The following is an 18,876-nucleotide window of genomic DNA, read 5'->3' on the forward strand; positions in this document are numbered from 1 at the left end:
GGCAGTAAAGTGGCAGTGATAAGATCATGCATAGCAGATTTGTTGTCCACTGTCATTCTCCGTTGGCTGAGGTGAGATGACAGATTGCTTGAAGTTTCACAATCCTTTATCCAGAACGATGATGGCAGTAGTCTTGGCTTACATGTTTCAAATTGGATCTTGCTTGAGAGCAGTCTGAACTTGTGTTGTATATGTTTGAGTTTCCACTGCAGCATTTGGAAGTTGGATGGCTTTTACATTTCCAGTGGTGGAAATTGAGTCAAATTGATCGTTAGAAGGTTCGTACTTGTTGAGTTTGCAAGTGCTGAAGTGGAGTTGGCTCAGTGGATTGTTTGGGAATCTGGCTGCTTGTGTTCAGCTGTAGATTCCAGCATGGTGTTGCAACCTCTGGATGAGTTATTTTGCAAGTTTCAGCTGAAGCCCATATCCTCTTAAAGAAGTGCAAGTTAGGTTTAATAGCCATCAGCTTTTATGGGTATCCACTACTCCTGAAATCTGGAGTTGTGATGCCCTAAACTAATCAGCAGTATGATCATTACTGGCTATCACTTGAAGCACAGAAGGAGGAGGTGACATTGCCTTAAGTGCCCTGCAGCAAAAAGCAGGATGCTGTAGGAACCTAGCAGGCCAGGCAGCATTCAGAGGAAGGATGCCATCCTGAATGTTCGGCTGCCCATTTCCTTCCACAGTTGGAGCTTGACCTTCTGAGTTTCTGTGGCACTTTGTTATTGCTTCAGCTTCCAGCATCTGTTGACTGTGCCTGGTTGAGAAGTTCTGGCTTACAGAACATTGTGATCCTAGCCCATGGCTTCCAACACCATTCAAAGGTGCATTTATTATCAAAATATGTATGCAGTGTACAACTCTGAGATTCATCTTCTCCACACAACTACGAAACAAAGAAAATCAAAGAAAACATCAACCCTCCAAGCACAAAAAAATTGTGCGGACAGAGCATCAAACCCCAAGCACCCATGCAAGCAATAAGCAGATCATGCAAAAGGCACAAGAACATAAAAACCCCAATGCACAAAAAAAGCAAACATTGTGCAAATGACAACCAGAAAGAATGGACAAAAAAAAACAAAATTTAAAGAAAACTGAAAAACTCCTAGAGAACCACAGTCCAATCTTTAAATCACAGACCGAGTGCTTCGGTAACATCCCCTAACTGCATCGTGGGAGAGAGAGGCCACTGGACACGAGCCTTCCCGCAGGAGCAGCGAGCAAGAGACTGTCACACACTGACACCTTCCAACAACAGCAGCAGTGAGTGAGAGCATTGAGGCACCTTTTGCACTTGCCTCAATGTCTCAGTCTTCCTCAAAGCTTTAATTGGTGATATCAGCGAAAAATGGGGTCGATCATGGGTCCGCGCCTCATTTCGAAACTTTGAGGCCTCATGACCCTTGCCTTCTGGAACCTCCTCAGAGACAGCAAAGTGCCAGATTGCTCAATCAGTCTTCAAACTGTAGATCACAGGCTCTAACAGTAGCAGAAACACATTTAAAATAAAAAGAAGACGTAGAGGAAGTGAAAGAAACAGTTTTGTGGACTATCTGAAAGATGTCGCCTGAGATGATGATGTTCGTTGGTGCCGTCCTGGCTGGAAGTCAGGATGGAATTCAGTTTGGCTCCTAAGCTCTCTGCAGACGTTTTCAGCTAGAATTTTTTCATATCAGAAATATATGCTTTTGCCTGTCTTATAACTGTTTGAATTTATTACAAACCATTTTTTGTCAAATTTAGATATGGCTACTTGAAGTTCGTGGAAAATTAAGTATGTTAATATCTTATTGGTTTCTTTCAGTAATTTAATAACAATGTTAATCTGAAACAATTTTCCTCCTGTAAAAAGGAAAATCTTAGCATGAGCCTCATGGGCTTCCTAGATTTCCAATAATAAACATACTTATTTAGTCAATTTGATCATATTATTTGACGGTTACAATAATTTTTTTTCAGAGATAGAAGCTTCTGATTTTATGGTGCCATAACCTGCCAATGCCCCTTCTCCTGTCAGTATAAACTGTTCTGCTGGGCTTAGTAGCTATGCCACAAGTGAAGGCCTGGAGCTGGACTTAGTTGTCAAGAGGTTATTTGAGATGCATGCTATTGGGAGCATTTAATAGGCAGTGGAGGCTCAACCCCACTACCCCCCACCCCCAGCTATGACAACCTTAAGAAACTCTTCATATGCTCAGAGAATTCCAAGTTACATAAAATCAAAAAGAACAAGAACTTGTAATATCCTAGGAGAAACAGCAACAGCACAAGGAGAGACCATTTGACCCTTTATAGTCCGTGCTACTCTCTGTAGCACAGCAGCGGTCACCACTCTCTCTTGCAGGTCTTTTAAAGAATATAATTGAATCGGCCTTGTTGCTGAGTGTGTCCAGAGCAAACTGTCCAGGAATTTAAAAAAATCAAATTGTATTCCTCATGTAATCTGGTGTTTTTGAACTAATAGTCACCATTTTCTCTATCTCCACAATGTTCTTTTTTTCCTAGCCACTACATGATCTTCTTCCTGCTGTCAGCTAAGCAAGTTATTTGATTTTCATTTTGGCCATTCCCTTTGCCTACATGATTGTATGGCCATTTTGCTCCCAGTAGACCCCATCATCTTCCTTATCAAGCTTATAGAAGTCTTTTGAGTTTCCCGATTTGTTATTTGAGTATGTACTTGTATTATCCTTGCTCTTCTTCACATAGGAGTTGTCTAATTAATCTGGTTCTTTCTTGTACAATTAACGTGATTTATATAAAACTGCCCTTGTTCATTCGTTCTTGTCCTTAAAACCACGCTATTTTAAAGGTCATGCGTTATTCGCTTACATTTTTGTTTTCGGTCTTTGAATCCAGTTTAACCAGAGCAACTTTCATTCCAGCTTGTATCAGTACAAGGTCCAGACTTGAAACATCAACATTTCCTCCTTCCCCCTCCCCCCACCACAGATGCTGCTCAACCTGCTGACTTCCTCTAGTAGTTTGTACTTTTGCTGAGCCCATTAACACTGTCAGTAATTAATTTTACTTTAGAATGCTTCCTTTCCATCTGAAGAACAGCTGCTTTATGCTGTCAGCATCCTTGTAGCCCTTTGGGAATTAATTTTACTCATTTTGAAGCTATGCAAAGTTAACTCTTACTTGCTAAAACATCGTCTAATTCATTGAAAGGAAGTGAAACAGAAAATGTTGCAAACACTCAGTTGATCCTGAAGCACTGGTGGAAAGAGAGACAGAGTCACTGTTTCAGGTCAAAGACCCTTCAACACAATTAGGAAAGATAAAATCACCGAAAAGAAGCACGTGTAAATTGTTAGCAGTTTACAGAAAAATAACACCTAGACGAAGTGGTTTACTGCAAGGACAGATGAAGAAGTGAAATAGCACATACTAATCCTTTAGCGTGCTGAATGTCATTTGGAACTTGCACGTTTGTTAATTGCTAGAAACTTTGAATGGCCTGTTTCTGTTTTGTATGAAACAGGTTGGCGCTCTAGTGTAGTGGAGAGCACAACACTGTACAGCACCAGTGATCACTTCACTGATCAGGGTTCAGTTCCCACCAGTCTGTGTGAGGAATTTGTACGTTCTCCCCATATGAGTACACATTCTCCCACATTCTGCAGATGTGATAGGATTAATGTTCATGAGTTGTGGCGCTGGAAGCGTGGTGACACTTGTGGGCTTCGTCCAGCTCAATCCTCTGACTCTCGCCATTGATGCAAATGATACATTTCACTGTGTGTTTCAATGTGCATGTAACATCTAATCATATCTACTGCAAGTGTGGTATAATAATCATTAATATAAAAAACAGAAGCTACTGGAAATGCTCAGCTGGTCAGGTCACATTCTACAGAAAGAGAAATGAAGTTAATGTTTCCGGTCAGCAACTCCTTATCCCCATAGATCTCTGTATAGTTATCAGAGCAATTGGTTACTTAACCTTCCACCTAGGCCCGAGACCAATCTTCTGCTTGGTGGGTTTGTCATTCTTACAAGATGGATCATGACTATAACATCTTAATTATTTTATCTCCCCAATTCTGACGTCATAATTTTGCCTGTGTTCATTAAGTTCATGTGTTCACATGAACTGGTGGGAAAAAAAATCAATAGATCAAGTGGAATCTGTAGAGGTAAACAGATGGTGAACATTTTGGTTTGAGATCCTGCATCAGGGATGAATTCATCCAGCGCTTTCTTTTGCACTTGATTCCAACACTAGCACTCTCTTGTGACTTAGATCCTGTGTGTGTTTGCAGTCAGGTGACTTATTTTATTACACATTTTTCTGACTGATCTGCCATTCACCTCCACTGTAAACTTGCCTGTCTAAAACTCTGCTGCCCTATGCAGCCCTGCAGTAAATTGACCCATCACTCCACTTCTCACTGGTTTATACTGATCCTTGCTCTCCCAGCCAATCAAATTTAAAAGTTACCTTGTTGTTTATGCTTCTCATTTCATTGTATGTGGAAACTGTAATTTCTCAGTGGTTGGCCACCTGTTCTTTATTTTAGTATTTTTCTATCAACCTAGATTCCAGTTTACCCACAGCTGATCCATTCTCAACTCACAAACACTCAGTAATAATTTATTTTACATCAGAATGTTTCTTTTAAATCTAAATAAAAGTCTGCTTTATGCTATACCTATCCAGTTAGCCCTTTGGGTTTTAATTTTAAATCATCAAAAGGCAGTAAAAATGAAAATGCTAGAAACATTTTGGTGTCTGGATCTTCGGCATTGATTGTGGACATTTGTATCAGTACTTTTGTTTTCAAAAAAAAACCTTGTCTTTAAGTTACTTAACCCAGTGCGGTAGCTGCATTTGAAAGTACTTCCTGGTTGAGAACTTCAGTGCTTATTCATTTCTGCGACTCACTATGTGTATGCATTCATTCCCATTGTCCCTTTTGGAGAGTTTTCTTTATCCTGCTTCACAAATTTCCTTAACTCCTGATTCTGTTTTAAATTCGTGATAGTCAGTACATTGTTAGCGAAGACTCCAATCTGGATTCTTAAAGGAACAAGTGGTGAGAAAACCAAATATGTTTATAGCCTCTCCACATAATTATCAATAGCTATAAGCATGTTTTCTATCTTGACAGTGAAATATGCTATTGTATCTTTATCAATGCTAACATGTTTAATTTTGATGTTTTCCAGTTTTCGCCAATGTGCACTGGCTCTTTGAGGTTTCTGTCTTCCACAGGGGCAGATGGCACAATTTGTTTCTGGCAGTGGGATGCTGGCATGTACAAATTTAGGTTAGTATGTACTCTTTATTTTATTTGATAAAGTATTTTTTGGACCTGTTGGTAATAAGTAATTTAATATTTGTTTAAAAAAATACAATCTGAATAAAAATGTCAATGACCTTGTCCTGCAGCTGCACTCACCACAAGGTCCAAGTGTCTTGGCTATCTTGGCTGCCTTCCTGCTGTGGCAGTTTCATAAGGCTGAGCAACCTGTAGGTGGCAACTGTGTCTCGGGTAGTGGACCCTGAGCACTGTGCCCTCACCACTTTGATATCCCTTTGGCAACTTTTGTTGCATTAAGTGTTTACGTGCTTTTAAATGCTATTGATAAAAACATTTGAAACCAATTGAAATTGATTTAAATATTTACAAAAATACAAAATATGTTTGCAAAGTGATTTCAATTAATACACTTAACTGACAAAAATAGAAATTAATTCAGTTTGGTGATCTGAGTGAATGACTGTGGCTATAATGCATACGTACCCAACCATAGATGGCACGAACGTTGAAGGGTCAAATGTGTACCACTGAGCTCAGATCATTCACATCTGCTCAGCAGTGGAGTGGCTTCTAGCCTCGAGCTCTACTGACTTCTGCGTTGCAATTCACACATGCTGAAGTCAGGCATGATGTGACCATTATGTGGCAGCTACTCATTGCATTTATGGAAACATCAGCTTCTGAGCAGTACAGTCCACTTCAGTATGTTCAATAAAACATTCAGATTACTCTCTTTGAAGTCTTTGTTTTTTTTTGCTTTAAACCGAACAACCATTTTCTTGAATTAAGCAATTTTAATACATATCACAGTAAACCACTTAATTAAAAAAAATAAAATCTATACATATATAATAATAATGTAATATATTGATTTAAAACTGAAATACATATGGATATGTATATCACATGGTACAGCATGATTACTTCCACATTGACGCCAGGGAGGAAAGAAAAGTGGTTATGTTGCTAGATTAATGCTGAGTCCCAAAAATGTTGAGATGCATTCAAATCTGAAAACATCAGAAAGGCAATTTAAATTCAGTCATGTAAAGAAATCTAAATGAAATTAAATAATATTAGCATTATGACCAAATGATTATAAAACCATCTATTTCACAAATCTCCTTTATGAAGTGAACGCTGCCTTCCTTATCAGGTGTGGCCAGTATTTGACTCCAAATTCACAGTAATGTAAGCATCTTGTATCAGTTCCTTAAATTTACTCAGTCCATTGCTAATGACTTAAAGCAAAGTGCACTTTAAACCACAGAAATTTCAAGAAAGCAGTCATCTTCTCAAGAGTGATTAACAGCGGTCATTAAAATGCTAACGCTGCATCTGTTAAAATGTTAACACTGTAACTGATTAAAGTAAACCCCCATATGAAACTGGAAGATAGGGTTGGAAATAGAAAAGGTAGATGGGGTGTATAATCTCTTATAGTTGAAGTTAGTTGATCTTGGAATTGATGCATATATTGAGAATAAATTTTAAAGCATGCTAATAAAAGATTTTTTTGTCGATTAAGTATTTTGAAGAATAGTATGTCTCGATTCCATTAAGAAGTAGTAAACCATAATTGTTTTTCCACTCTGAAATTAGTAATTTGCAAGTATTTGTTTTATGTCTTTACGAAGGCTAAACATTTCTATAATAGAGTAGCTCAGCATTTTTTAATGTGTAAATTTGTACAGAAGCTTGCTTCTTCCTGGAAAAAAAAACTGTATATTTGTATCAGATCAATGGTGACAATCAATATGCTGAAACTGAGGGGGATGTGTTTAGAATGAAATAGAATAAGAAATTCACCCCTCTTAAAATTATTCAAATTCGAATCTCATTGGAATAAGGTTCTAATTCTTGATGAATGCAATTAATGGCATAATTTAGAGTTTATAATTATTCTATGATAATTATATTGAGCATTTTTAAGTTAAAATATTTTATATCTTTAAAAGCTGTGCTGAGCATGGAGATTAATTTTCCAATGTTTTTTGTTCTCATGAATCAAGAGCCATGGATATTATTTGTTTTTAATCAATTCTGTGAATACTCCATTCTCGTATAACGACCTAATTAACATTTCACAGATGAAAAGTGAAGGATAAGGAGTCTAGAGCATGTGTATATTAAAATTTAAAGTGTCCTTGATAAAATGAGGATTAATGTTTTCCCTGCCAGAGTTAACTCATGACTGCATATTTTGCTTTGGTCATGTGCCTTTCAGGTTTGGATTGGATATTTTTGTTTCAGTTTTCTCATTTTCACTGAATCATTGTGCATTTCTGTACACTTATTTGAAATAACGCTTCCTGAAGTACCACTATAAAAGGTTTAAAATCACTGAATAATGTGATTTTAAATGTTTATGCCTTAGCAGTCAACTTTGAAATGCAACCTACTAACTCCATTTTCGGCCAGCAAAGTAACAGTTACATAGTATTTAGCATTCAGTATTTATACAAACACTTGCAGAAGACATTTTTTTATTACAGAATTCTTATAGTTAAAATTGACATTAATAATCACAGGTATATGGTAAATCTGTTGATAAATGTTACTTATAACGGAGGTCTGATAACTTTGTTATAATTCTAGGTCTAATATTGCTACATGCTGAACACTGGAAGTAAATGCATTTACCCTCTGCATTTGTGTTTCTTTTACTAAACTACGTTTAATTTTATCAAACGTTGGTCCCTAACTTACTTTTTTGTGGTGTCCATTAATGAATTGCTTAAACGCTGAAATGATTATGATACTTCAATTTGAGAAATTAATTTCCTGTTGAAACTATTCAATTCTATTGTTCTTCTGAAATTTATTAGGCTCTTTGCTTTTTTGGCTTGAATAGTTTTTGGACAGATGTTTCATTGAGTGGTTGTTGCTTTTGTTAAACATCAGTGACCAAATAAGTTGTTTTTGGGTACCTAATCGCTTTTGTCTAACTTGACAAATAGCCAAACTGAGCGATGGCCAAAGAACAGTCTTTTTAGGTATTAAGTATCACTGGAAAATTTCCCTTTGAGCTTCAGCTCCAATGATTTGGGCTGATTGGGTGGCCTTGCTAATGTGACAGACAAAGTTCTGAAAGGTATGCATGTTAGAAGTTAAGCATGGCTGTCACAAGGCCCACTGTATTAATCAACTTGACATCATTTTTAATTCATTTTAATTTACTATTATCCAGAAGTAGAGCAGTAAACCAGAACTTGAAAGTTTGTTTTTGCTGATCACCTGACTTGATTTAAAAACATACTGATTATTTTTGTTAAAAGTTTTGGGCTACTTCTGTTCATGTTTATAACCTTTGCTGGGAAAATGATGTCAAAAAAGGTGTCAAAAAATTTACTACATTAAAGGTAGTATGAATGAAGATTGCAGATTCTAAATGCCCAGTTATTTTAAACTGGTTTATTCAGAGAAGCACTGAATGCACTGTCTACTTCATTAGATATTGCTATTTTATTGTTCTGATATAAAGCAAAGTAATTCAATATTGCAGAGAGATTGATGCATGGGTTTAACTTAGTGTCGAGTGTCTTGCTTTCTAATGGCTTTTGAAGTTATTACAGGGGGATTCAAATGAACTGGCACCACTTCAGTTGTTTGGCTATACTTCCACGAATCAGTTTGTAGCTTTTTTGTTGAAGTAAAACTTAAATAGATATTTTTTGAGATTTGTGCATGGTAGACACAGGGATAAAAAAAACATTCTCAACTCTAATCAGAAAGTTCTGGGTTGGATTCCTCCACTTGGGATTTGAGCACAAAATTTCACCAAAGCAGTGCTTAACAGAACATCTTTTCGTGCAGATGAAATACTAAACCCTCCAATGAGTCAGTCTTTATCAGGTAGATATAAAAGTACTAATGGTACTGTATTGAAAGCAGATGTGAACTCATGACCAATAGGTGTGTATCTCAACCAAACCTTAAAATTACACGGTTATTATAACATGGTTGTTTATAGGACCTTATTAGACACAAAGTGCAGCAGTAATAACAAAAGTCCATAAGTTGCCAGTACACTACTGTGCAAAATCTTGTGGTTGTGAAAGGTGATAAATGAAGATCTTTCATATTTTCAAGCCCAGCAAGTGTGTGAATAAGTAGCCATCACCAAGAATCAAACAGAGCCCTTGATGATTATAAAAAAGCAACAAAAGAACTCATGGGAATTTGGGAAGCCAGGAGGAGCCATGAAGAATCCTTGGAAAGTAAGATTAAAGAAAATCCAAGGCATTCTGTACATATATCAAGAGCAAGAGGAAAACTAGGGAGAGGGTTGGAGCACTCGAGGATAAACGGGGAAGAAATTTGCTTGGATGTGGAGGATATGGGTTAGGTCCTTAATGAGTACTTTACATTAGTATTTACTGAGGAGAGTGATGTGATGGATAGGGTGATCAGTTCTGAGCATATTGATATGTTAGGCATTTTGAGGTAAAAGAAGAGGTAGTGTTGGATATCTTAAGAGCATTAAGGTGGGTAAATCCCCAGGGTCAGATGGGATTTACCCCAGGCTATTGAGAGTGGTAAGAGATGAGATTTCTGGGACCTTGACCAATATCTTCGTGTACTCGAGCCAGAGGCAAGGTTCTAGAGTACTGCGAACAGCTAAATTTGTTCCTCATGCAAGAAGGAAAGGGAATAATTCTGGAAACTATACTGGAGAGAATTTTTAGGGATAAGATTTATGAGCATTTGGAAAACCTATGGCCTAATTAGCGAGCTAGCATAACTTTGTGTGGGGCAAGTCATATCTTACAAACTTGATTGAATATTTTGATGAGATGACGAAGGTAATTGATGAAGGTAGAGCTGCAAATGTTGTCTATATGGATTTTAGTAAGATGTTTGATGACATCCCTCATTGGAAGCTCATCTAGAAGATTAAGATGCATGGGATCCATGGTGAATTGGCTGGTTAGATTCAGAACTGTCTTGTCTGTAGAAATTAGTGGTTGAAAGGATTTATTCTGGCTGGAGCTATGTGATTAGTGGTGTTCTGCAGGCTCTGTACTATGTCCTCTGCTGTGAATGATGTATCTAAATGATCTGGATAAAAATGTAGATAGGTGGGTTAGCACGTTTGCAGATGATACATAGATCGGTGGTGTTGTGGATAGCGTAGAAGAGTGACAAAGAATACAATGGGATATAAATAAGTTGCAGGTATGTGTGGAGAAATGGCACATGGAGCTTAACCTGGCCAAATGTCAAATGTTGTACCTTGGTAAATCAGATGCTAAGAGACAGTACACTATTAAAGACAAGATCCTTAACAGTCTTGATGAACAGAGGGACCTTGGGTCCAGGTTCATAGCTACCTGAAAGTGGTTACACAGATTATAGTGTGGTTAAGAAGGCAATTGGCAATAGTTGCCTTAATTAGTTGAGACATTGAGTTCAAAATTCAGGAAGTTGTATTGCAGCTTTATAAAATTCCAGTCAGGCTGCATCTGGAGTATTACATACAGTCCTGTTTGCCCCCTCATAGACTGAAGGATGTTGAATCCTTGGAGTGGGTGCAGAAGAGGTTTACAGGATCTTGCCTGGATTAGAGGGCAGGTGCTATATTGAGAGGCGGGACAGACTGGGGTTGTTTTCTCTGGAGTGGCGGAGGTTAAGGGGAAGATCTGACAAGTTTATAAGGTTCTGAGCGACATTGATGAGTAGACAGACAATATATTTTTCAAGTGTTGAAATGTTTAATACCAGGTGAGCTGGGAGGGGGTAATTTCAAAGGAGATATGAGGGACATGGAATGTGCTACCTGGGATGGTGGCAAAGGCAGAACAATTAGAGACTTTTAAGAGATGTTTAGACAGGCACTTGAACATGTGGAAAATGGAAGAATATGGGCATTTGATAAACTAATTTAATTGGTTTGGCACAGCATTATGGGCTGAAGGCCTGTTCCTGTGCTGTACAGTTCTATGTTCCATGTTAAGCCATTTAATTTTATTAATATAATGTATCCCCCCCCCCACTTTTTCTTTAGAATATCTATGAAATATTAGTGCATTTGAACACACTATTTGATAAAGTATCACTTAGTTATCAACCAAAGCATCTTTCCAGGGCTGGAAAATATATTCTAAATAACTGCTAGACTTTGCTTCAAATGCACAATGATGCATTGAATGTCATTAGAAACAATGAAGTTGTGTACAGAGCTGGGTAGTTCTTAAAAGATTAGGTTCTGCTTGAAGTGTAATTCTCAGGCTCTAGAATTTTGATCTCACCTTTTAAAATGAAGTTTAAATTGAAGATGTTAAAATATATTTGCATTCGGTGTCCTGATGTACTTAGGGATTTTTTTCCAGTAATTTTGTTGATACTTGTGGATTTTAGTTTTATCCAGACTTTTAGTTGAAGTTTTAACTTATTGGTAGCTTTTTATGATGCATTATTAAAGTATTGAATTTGGTGCACCAGCATCTTTGTGGAATGAATTAATCAGATATTGTATCGGCAATGATGTTAATACATAAGCAGTGATTACTCGTGGAAGTGAGCCAAGCAGGCAGGTTGTGACCTTGGGCACTTTGCAGTACTGATATGATAAAAGCAACTAACAAAGGATGTCTTGGTTGATAACTGTGTGATACTTTGATTGTCAGATAATGTATACACATCTACTAATATTTTGGAGATCAGCATCTCAGCTAGTGCCCTCACTTAACCTCAGATGACTGGACATGGAATCAGCAACAGGAAGGGCAGGCCAGCCTCCCATCCCACTAGTGCCATTTGAATGGATTTGTTGATGGTTGATTTCTTCAGTGTGGTTGGTATGGTATTACATATATTGGTATCATGGTAGTTGCTTCACGTGCATCAATTTACATGGAACAACGTGACAAAGGCTGCTGGGCATCTTTGTGACTTGGCACAAATTTGTTCAACATCATTATTTGTTATGAATGGAGAGATGAGCAGTTACTGAGGCTTGGTGTGCAGGTGGTAGAATGTAGTATTTGTATGCATTCACTGATTTTGAACACCTGTGTGAGGTTAGTGAACTTTTGTAATGCCACATTGAAGTTAATAGAGGTGTGCTTCTGCCCTGGAACTCTGCAGCTGTCTGCTTCCACTGCTTGCCTTTTATTTTTGGCTTGTACCTCATTCTTTTGTGGTACCACAAGACATTAATTTTCTGCCCCAGTAACACTTACAGTTTCTGAAAGCCATGAAATGTCAGCTGTCTCCATTGCATTAATTTTCCTGGGGTCACATTTGACCATAAGATATCGGAGTGGAATCAGGCCATTCGGCCCATTGAGTCTGCTCCACCATTTCATCATGACTGATCCAATTTTCCTCTCGGCCCCAATCTCCTGTACTCTCCCCGTATCCCTTCATACCCTGACCAATCAAGAATCTATCAACCTCTTGACTTGGCCTCCACAGCTGCCTGTGACAAAGAATTCCACAGATTCACCACCCTCTGGCTGAAAAAGATTTGCTCCCTTTCTCAAGCCACAAATTGCTCCAGCCACAGCTTACGACAGTTTTGTACCCACCATATCTCCTTCTCCACCCCCCTCCCCCTCAGTGTTACCATCGTTAATGGTTAGCTGTATGTGACTTGTTCGGTTTAAGTTGACCTGGTCATTCACACAATTTTTGTTCCCTTTTGATATGATGAGTCAGTTGTTCAGCCCTGGCTGGAATCATTGTAATGAGTAGGAGGCACTGTTTTGGTGCTGTACCTGTACTTGGATAGTTTTCCCTTTGCAATGCTCGCTATCATTTTTGCAGGTTCCTATTTTTATTTGCTGTAATGGTTAGCATGCTTCTTTATGGTGTTCTATTGTGCTTCCATGATTACTTAATTAAAGAGAGATGCATTTGTCTTGCCATTAATGTGGTGTTTATCTTTGAATTGTTTCTTCAAGTCCACATTTACGAAGCAGTTACAGTTTTTTAATAGCTAAACATCCTTTTGATTTAAGATCTTTTTCAAGGAAGCCATTTTGACATTAGTTTCATGGTGTCCTATTTCTGCAGCATAATAATTATTGTAATGAGTGAGCTCTTTAAAGTCAATGTCAAATTTACATAAAATTAAAAATCTCCTGAGTCAGTCATACTAATTATTGCTGCCTGTGTCAGCTTCTAGTTTTAATAATATTAACCTCCAGGAGGAGAGCAAGTGCACACCAACGTAAAAGTGAAATATTTCAGTTTTTAACAGCTGTTTAAGATGAGAGTAATTACAATCATATCTTAATGTTGTTCTATTTTTACTACAGTCATCGACCAATTAAATTTACTGAGCGCCCAAGGCCAGGGGTCCAAATGATCTGTTCTTCTTTCAGTGCTGGTAAGTGACATTTATCATTATTAATATTTAAGAATTGGTGGTAGTAATTATTTAAGTTTCAACATGAAGGAAGATTTCAAATTAATATGCCTGCATAATTCAGAAAGTGCATATTTAAAAAGAAAAGGTGTTCAGATTATGAAGAATACTGGCTCTGTGAACAGTTGATTCTGTAAATAGTATATTCTCTAGTAGTTTAATTTTACTTTTGTTGGTGAAGCTAATTACACGAGTTTTGGAATATTGTAAGAGTCTCTAGTTTGTCCCTTACACCCTCATGTTGTCAACACCCGAATCAAAAGAAAATATCCACTTACTAATCTTTATTCTGGTCTTCATGTTAATATTTCTGCATAATATTGATGAGTTTTCAAAGGTATGTTTTTTGCTTGCTATTAACATGGTTTATACAAAACTTGTAAATTAATAGCTCAGAGAACAGTGTATGATAACTAGCTTGGTTTAAGAACACAGATGAGCTCAGCAAAGTCAGAATCTCACTTGTTGACTGTAATTCTGAACTTAATTTGTAGGAAACACATATTCTAAGAATCCATTTAAAATTTGCTAGTTATTGGATACTTACTTCAATACCCGTGTGTGCAGATGTGAGATTGGTAGTGAAGTATGGGTGAAAAAAGTAATACTAACAGAGGCATATTATATCTGGAAACACAAGCAGACAGTATGACAATTCAAGTTCAGTTTATTGTCATTCAACTGTAAACATCTTTACTGTCAAATGAAACAATGTTCCTCCGGATCAAAGTACACAACACAGTATATATAACTCATAACACATCAAAGGTTCATCTCTGAAAAACCTCTTCTCTAGTTAGTCATCAAACCAAGGAAGAAAAGAATGGCAGCAGGACAATCAGCCTCCAGATCCTCCTCCCTGCCCAAAAAAAACAAACTAAAACGGAATAGGCACATCAACCCCCAAATCCTCCTCCGCCGCAAACAGAAAAATGAGAAAGATCAGGCAAAAATCACAGAGTCTAAGAAACTATAGGACTGAATAGCTTATACCAGAAATCAAAAGGCAGTCTCTTCTTTTCCTGTAGCAGAGCAATCCTACCAGCGATCAAAAGGCAGGCAGCTGGTGCTCACTTACTGCATTCGCCTCAATGTTTCTCCCTCGTCACTTTACTTGACGAATACAGCACATAAAATAATATAACCACAAATAAATTAAATAACAAGGTGCATACGACACAAGAAAAAAGATGAACAGTGGAACGCTACCTGCAGATTGTATGTGATGAGACCTGGGTAGCCGGGACTTCAGTACTCTTATGGCCTGAGGGAAGAAGCTGTTTCCCATCCTAACAGTTCTTGTTCTAATGCTATGATACCTCCTACCTGATGGTAGGGTGTCAAAGAGATTGTTGGATGGATAGGAAGGATCATTAACGATGCTAATAAGGGCTCTGTGTTTGGAACTCTCCTGATAAATATCTCCTAATGGGTGGAAGTGGGGCCCTGATCATCCTGTCAGTAGTTTTTGAAATCATTTACAGGGACTTTTGGTCAGATGCTTTGCAATTCCAGGTGATGCAGCTGGCCAGGACACTCTTGATGGTGCTCCTATAAAAATTGGTTGAAATGTTGGGAGGACGGGAAGCCTCACTTACCTCAGTCTCCTCAGGAAGTGGAGATGCTTATGTACTTTCTTGACCAAAACGTTGGTGTTGAGGGATCAGGTGAGATCTTCCATTCTGTGCACTCCATGAAACTTGGTGCTGCGAACTCTCTGCATGGAGGAATCATGAGGAGTGGTCAACCTGTACCTTCCTAAGGTCCACAGTCATCTCTTTGGTCTTGTCCACATTGAGACTCAAGTTGTTGTGTTCACACCATTTTACCAGCTACTCTCTGTACCCAGTTTCGTTGTTGTAAATGAGGCCAGCCATTGTTCTGGGTAGAAAAGTGCACATTCATGCGTGTATTATTTCTTATTCAAGATGATTCTGGTAGTATTGTGGATGTAGCTTCCACAGGATAAAGAATAACAGGGATAGTATTTACAACTTCAGGTATGCTTTCTGACTTTAAATGCAGATATACACTCAATCACAATCAAGAGTAACACACGCAAAATGCTGGAGGAACTCAGCAGACCAGGCAGCATCAATGGATAAAAGTACAGTTGATGTTTCGGGCCATAGCCCTTCGGCAGGAATCAATGGTCATTTTATTAGGTACACCTGTACTCCTGCTCGTCAATGCATTTATCTAATCAGCCAATCGTGTGGCAGCAACTCAATGCATAAAAGCATGCAGACATGGTCAAAAGTTTCAGTTGTTGTTGAGACCAAACATCAGAATGAGAAATGTGACCTAATTGGCTTTAACCATGGGATGATGTTGGTGCTGGATGGGGTGGTTTGAGTACCTCAGAAATGGCTGGTCGCCTGGGGTTTTCACATACAACAGTGTCTAGAGTTAACAGAGAATAGTTTGAAAAAAAAAACAAAAGACATCCAGTGAGTACTGTACATGAAACTGGCTTGTTATTGAGAGAGGTCAGAGGAGAATGGCCAGACTAGTTCAAGCTGACAGGAAGGTGACAGTGACTCAGATATTAACATGTTACAGCAGTGGTGTGTAGAAGAGTATCTCTGAATACACAGCATGTCAAACCTTGAAGTGGACGGTGCTACAACAGTAGAAGTCCACCCTGGGTTCCATTTCTCTACCTAAAATAGCAGGCATTGAGTGAAAATTGTGGCTTTATTTGTTATATATTTGATAGAGATGTACATATCACTAGCTGGGCCAGAATGTTTGATACTTCCAAATTTCCCTGGGATGGTTTGATATTTCCATGCTCAGGGTCCAATAACATGGATGGGTGATTAAAGACATCCGCAGTCCAGGCCTCTGCTGTGCTGTTGAAGGCCGTAAACATGTACAGGTGGTCCTGAAGTTGAAGTCTAATGGCTGGAGGCCAGTCCTGGAGTTGGGGGACCGCGCTTGTATGGGTGGGTGGGTGGGAGGGAGGAAAGGGGCTTATTTTGCTGTTGTTGCTTTGTTACTTGTTGTGCCCTGTGTGGTTCTGCTGAGCATTACCGCCATGCTAATTTAGCTCCAGAATGTGTGACGGCACGTGTGGGATACTTCAGCATGTGCTAGGTTGTGTTGGTTGTTACCACAAACAATGCATTTCATTGTATGTTATGATGTACATGTGATAAATAAATCGGAATCTCACCATCTGAAATGTCATTTAGTAACTTTTCATTTTGCTCTTGGAATTGGGCTGTGATACTTTGCTTGCATTTGGACCACACTAGTCGATGCCATTTCTTGATCGATGAGGCAGGCATTTACAATAATTTCGCACTTTCGTTTTTAACATTACAGATAATCAGCTTCATATTCCAGATGTAATTAATTACTTGAATCAAAATTCAGAGACCGAATCAAGAGGTTATAGCCTCACTTTTGTGTTATCATAGCCTCACTTTTATTGATGATGCACAAAACTACGTCAAGAAATTTGGACTTACAGCTTCTCACTGTGTTGTCTTGACTTTCCACATTTTTGCTTTGCTGCTTGTGAACATTTGAACGTTGGATTCCATGGTCATTCATATGTCACGGAAAAGTAGATTCTAAGGCTTGAAATTTAATCAATGATAGATTGGCAATAAACAGGAGGATAATCTGTCAGGGTTCTGAAACAGCTATTCAGATCGTTGCTTTTATAAGCTAAACACTGAAACAGCAGTATTAGCATCTGTTCCAAGCAGTGTGGTATTTGGAAATTATCAAATTTTTCATATTATTAAATAGTTTACATGCACTAATTCATTTTCTCATATGCCTTCACTCATGAAATGAAATTGCCAATTACTTCCAAAAAAAATCTAAATCCTATTATCCCTTTCCATTTTATTACACATTGGATTGAGAGAGAGAGCCTCTTGTTATTTTACTGTTTCAGTAGTATCAGGTTACTTCATTCCTGCATGTATTTCAGGTGTGCTGCTAGCCCATTTATCCATTCATAGTTTGCACATTGTGCAATTATATGTAGCGTGAACTGTTTTCAGCCCATCAGGCTATTGTTTATAGCCCATTCATATACTGTTTCTCACTTATAGTTGTGTCCTTAGCCCTCGAGGCTTCAATGAGATTATCTGTTTTTATACTGACTGTTTACTTGAATCCTCCCAGGATTGAACTGGCAGATCCTTTGTTTTAACCTGGTCTCATGGCTCTCTTTACATCTGGCGAAGTGTCCTGTCATTCTCATGGCTATATTTTTACGCAGTTCCTTACTGTGTCATATCTTAAGACTGGAATTTCTTGTATTAACTTTTAATTGCGTATTACAATCTATGGCCACTTTATTAAGTACATCTGTACACTTCGTTAATGCAAATATCTTATCAGCCTATCATGTGGTAGCAAGTCAGTACCTAAAAGCACACAGCCATGGTCAAGAGATTCTGTTGTTGTTCAGGCCAATCATCAGAAAGAGGAAGAAATGTCATCTAAGTGACCTTGACCATGGAATGATTGTTGGCATCAGATCGTGTGGTTTGAGTATCTCAGAAAATGCTAAAATCCTAGGAATTTTCACATGCAATAGTCTCTGGAGTTTAAAGAGAATGGTGCAAAAATAAACCAAAAAAATTCTAATGAGCACACTTCTGTGGGCAAAAACACCTTGTTAATGAAAGGAGCCAGAGGAGAATGGGTAGACTGGTTCAAGTTGACAGGAAGGCAACAGCAGCTTAAATAAACATATTACAACAGTGATGTGCAGAGGAGCAACTCTGAATGCGCATGTCAAACCTTGATGTGGATGGGCTACAGCAACAGAGGCCAATGAACATACACTCAGTATCCATTTAATTAGGTACGGGAGTGTACAGTGATATTAAAAAAATAGATTAGAGGTTGTGATTTATATATACTCCATTTGTCCATCCCTCCTGATTGGTTAGTCCTCATTCAAACCTGATTGGATGAGGACTAACCAATCAGGAGGGTCAGATGACGGGGATTATATATACCACCAGACTAGACATGTCTAGGCATCAGCCCTGATGAAGATGGAAGAGTTTGTCATCGAAACATTGCTTAAAATCAATATCTGTACCTGCTGGTAGCCCGAGAAGAGTTTATTCATTAAGCTTTTTAATTACTCATTTCCAGTAAATCTCTTTTGTTTTAAGTTTAATATTTCTTTCCTATTGGAACTTCATTTGAAGGATCTAGAACTTCTAATTCAAATGATTCTGGCAGAAT

The 18,876-nt window shown here is 38.1% G+C and overlaps 1 protein-coding gene across 3 annotated transcripts in view; it reads left to right on the forward strand.

Annotated features, from left to right (window-relative positions):
- Nucleotides 1-18,876, forward strand: part of phip (pleckstrin homology domain interacting protein) — a 192,638-nt gene that overhangs the window by 72,995 nt on the left and 100,767 nt on the right. For all 3 annotated transcript variants that reach the window (XM_072250216.1, XM_072250215.1, XM_072250210.1), the window contains exons 9-10: nt 5,182-5,282; nt 13,541-13,611. In XM_072250216.1, the coding sequence (XP_072106317.1) occupies nt 5,182-5,282; nt 13,541-13,611 (172 nt within the window). The remainder of the gene's footprint in view (nt 1-5,181; nt 5,283-13,540; nt 13,612-18,876) is intronic.

The sequence above is a fragment of the Mobula birostris genome, chromosome 2 (assembly GCF_030028105.1).
Source record: "Mobula birostris isolate sMobBir1 chromosome 2, sMobBir1.hap1, whole genome shotgun sequence".
Lineage (NCBI taxonomy): Eukaryota > Metazoa > Chordata > Chondrichthyes > Myliobatiformes > Myliobatidae > Mobula > Mobula birostris.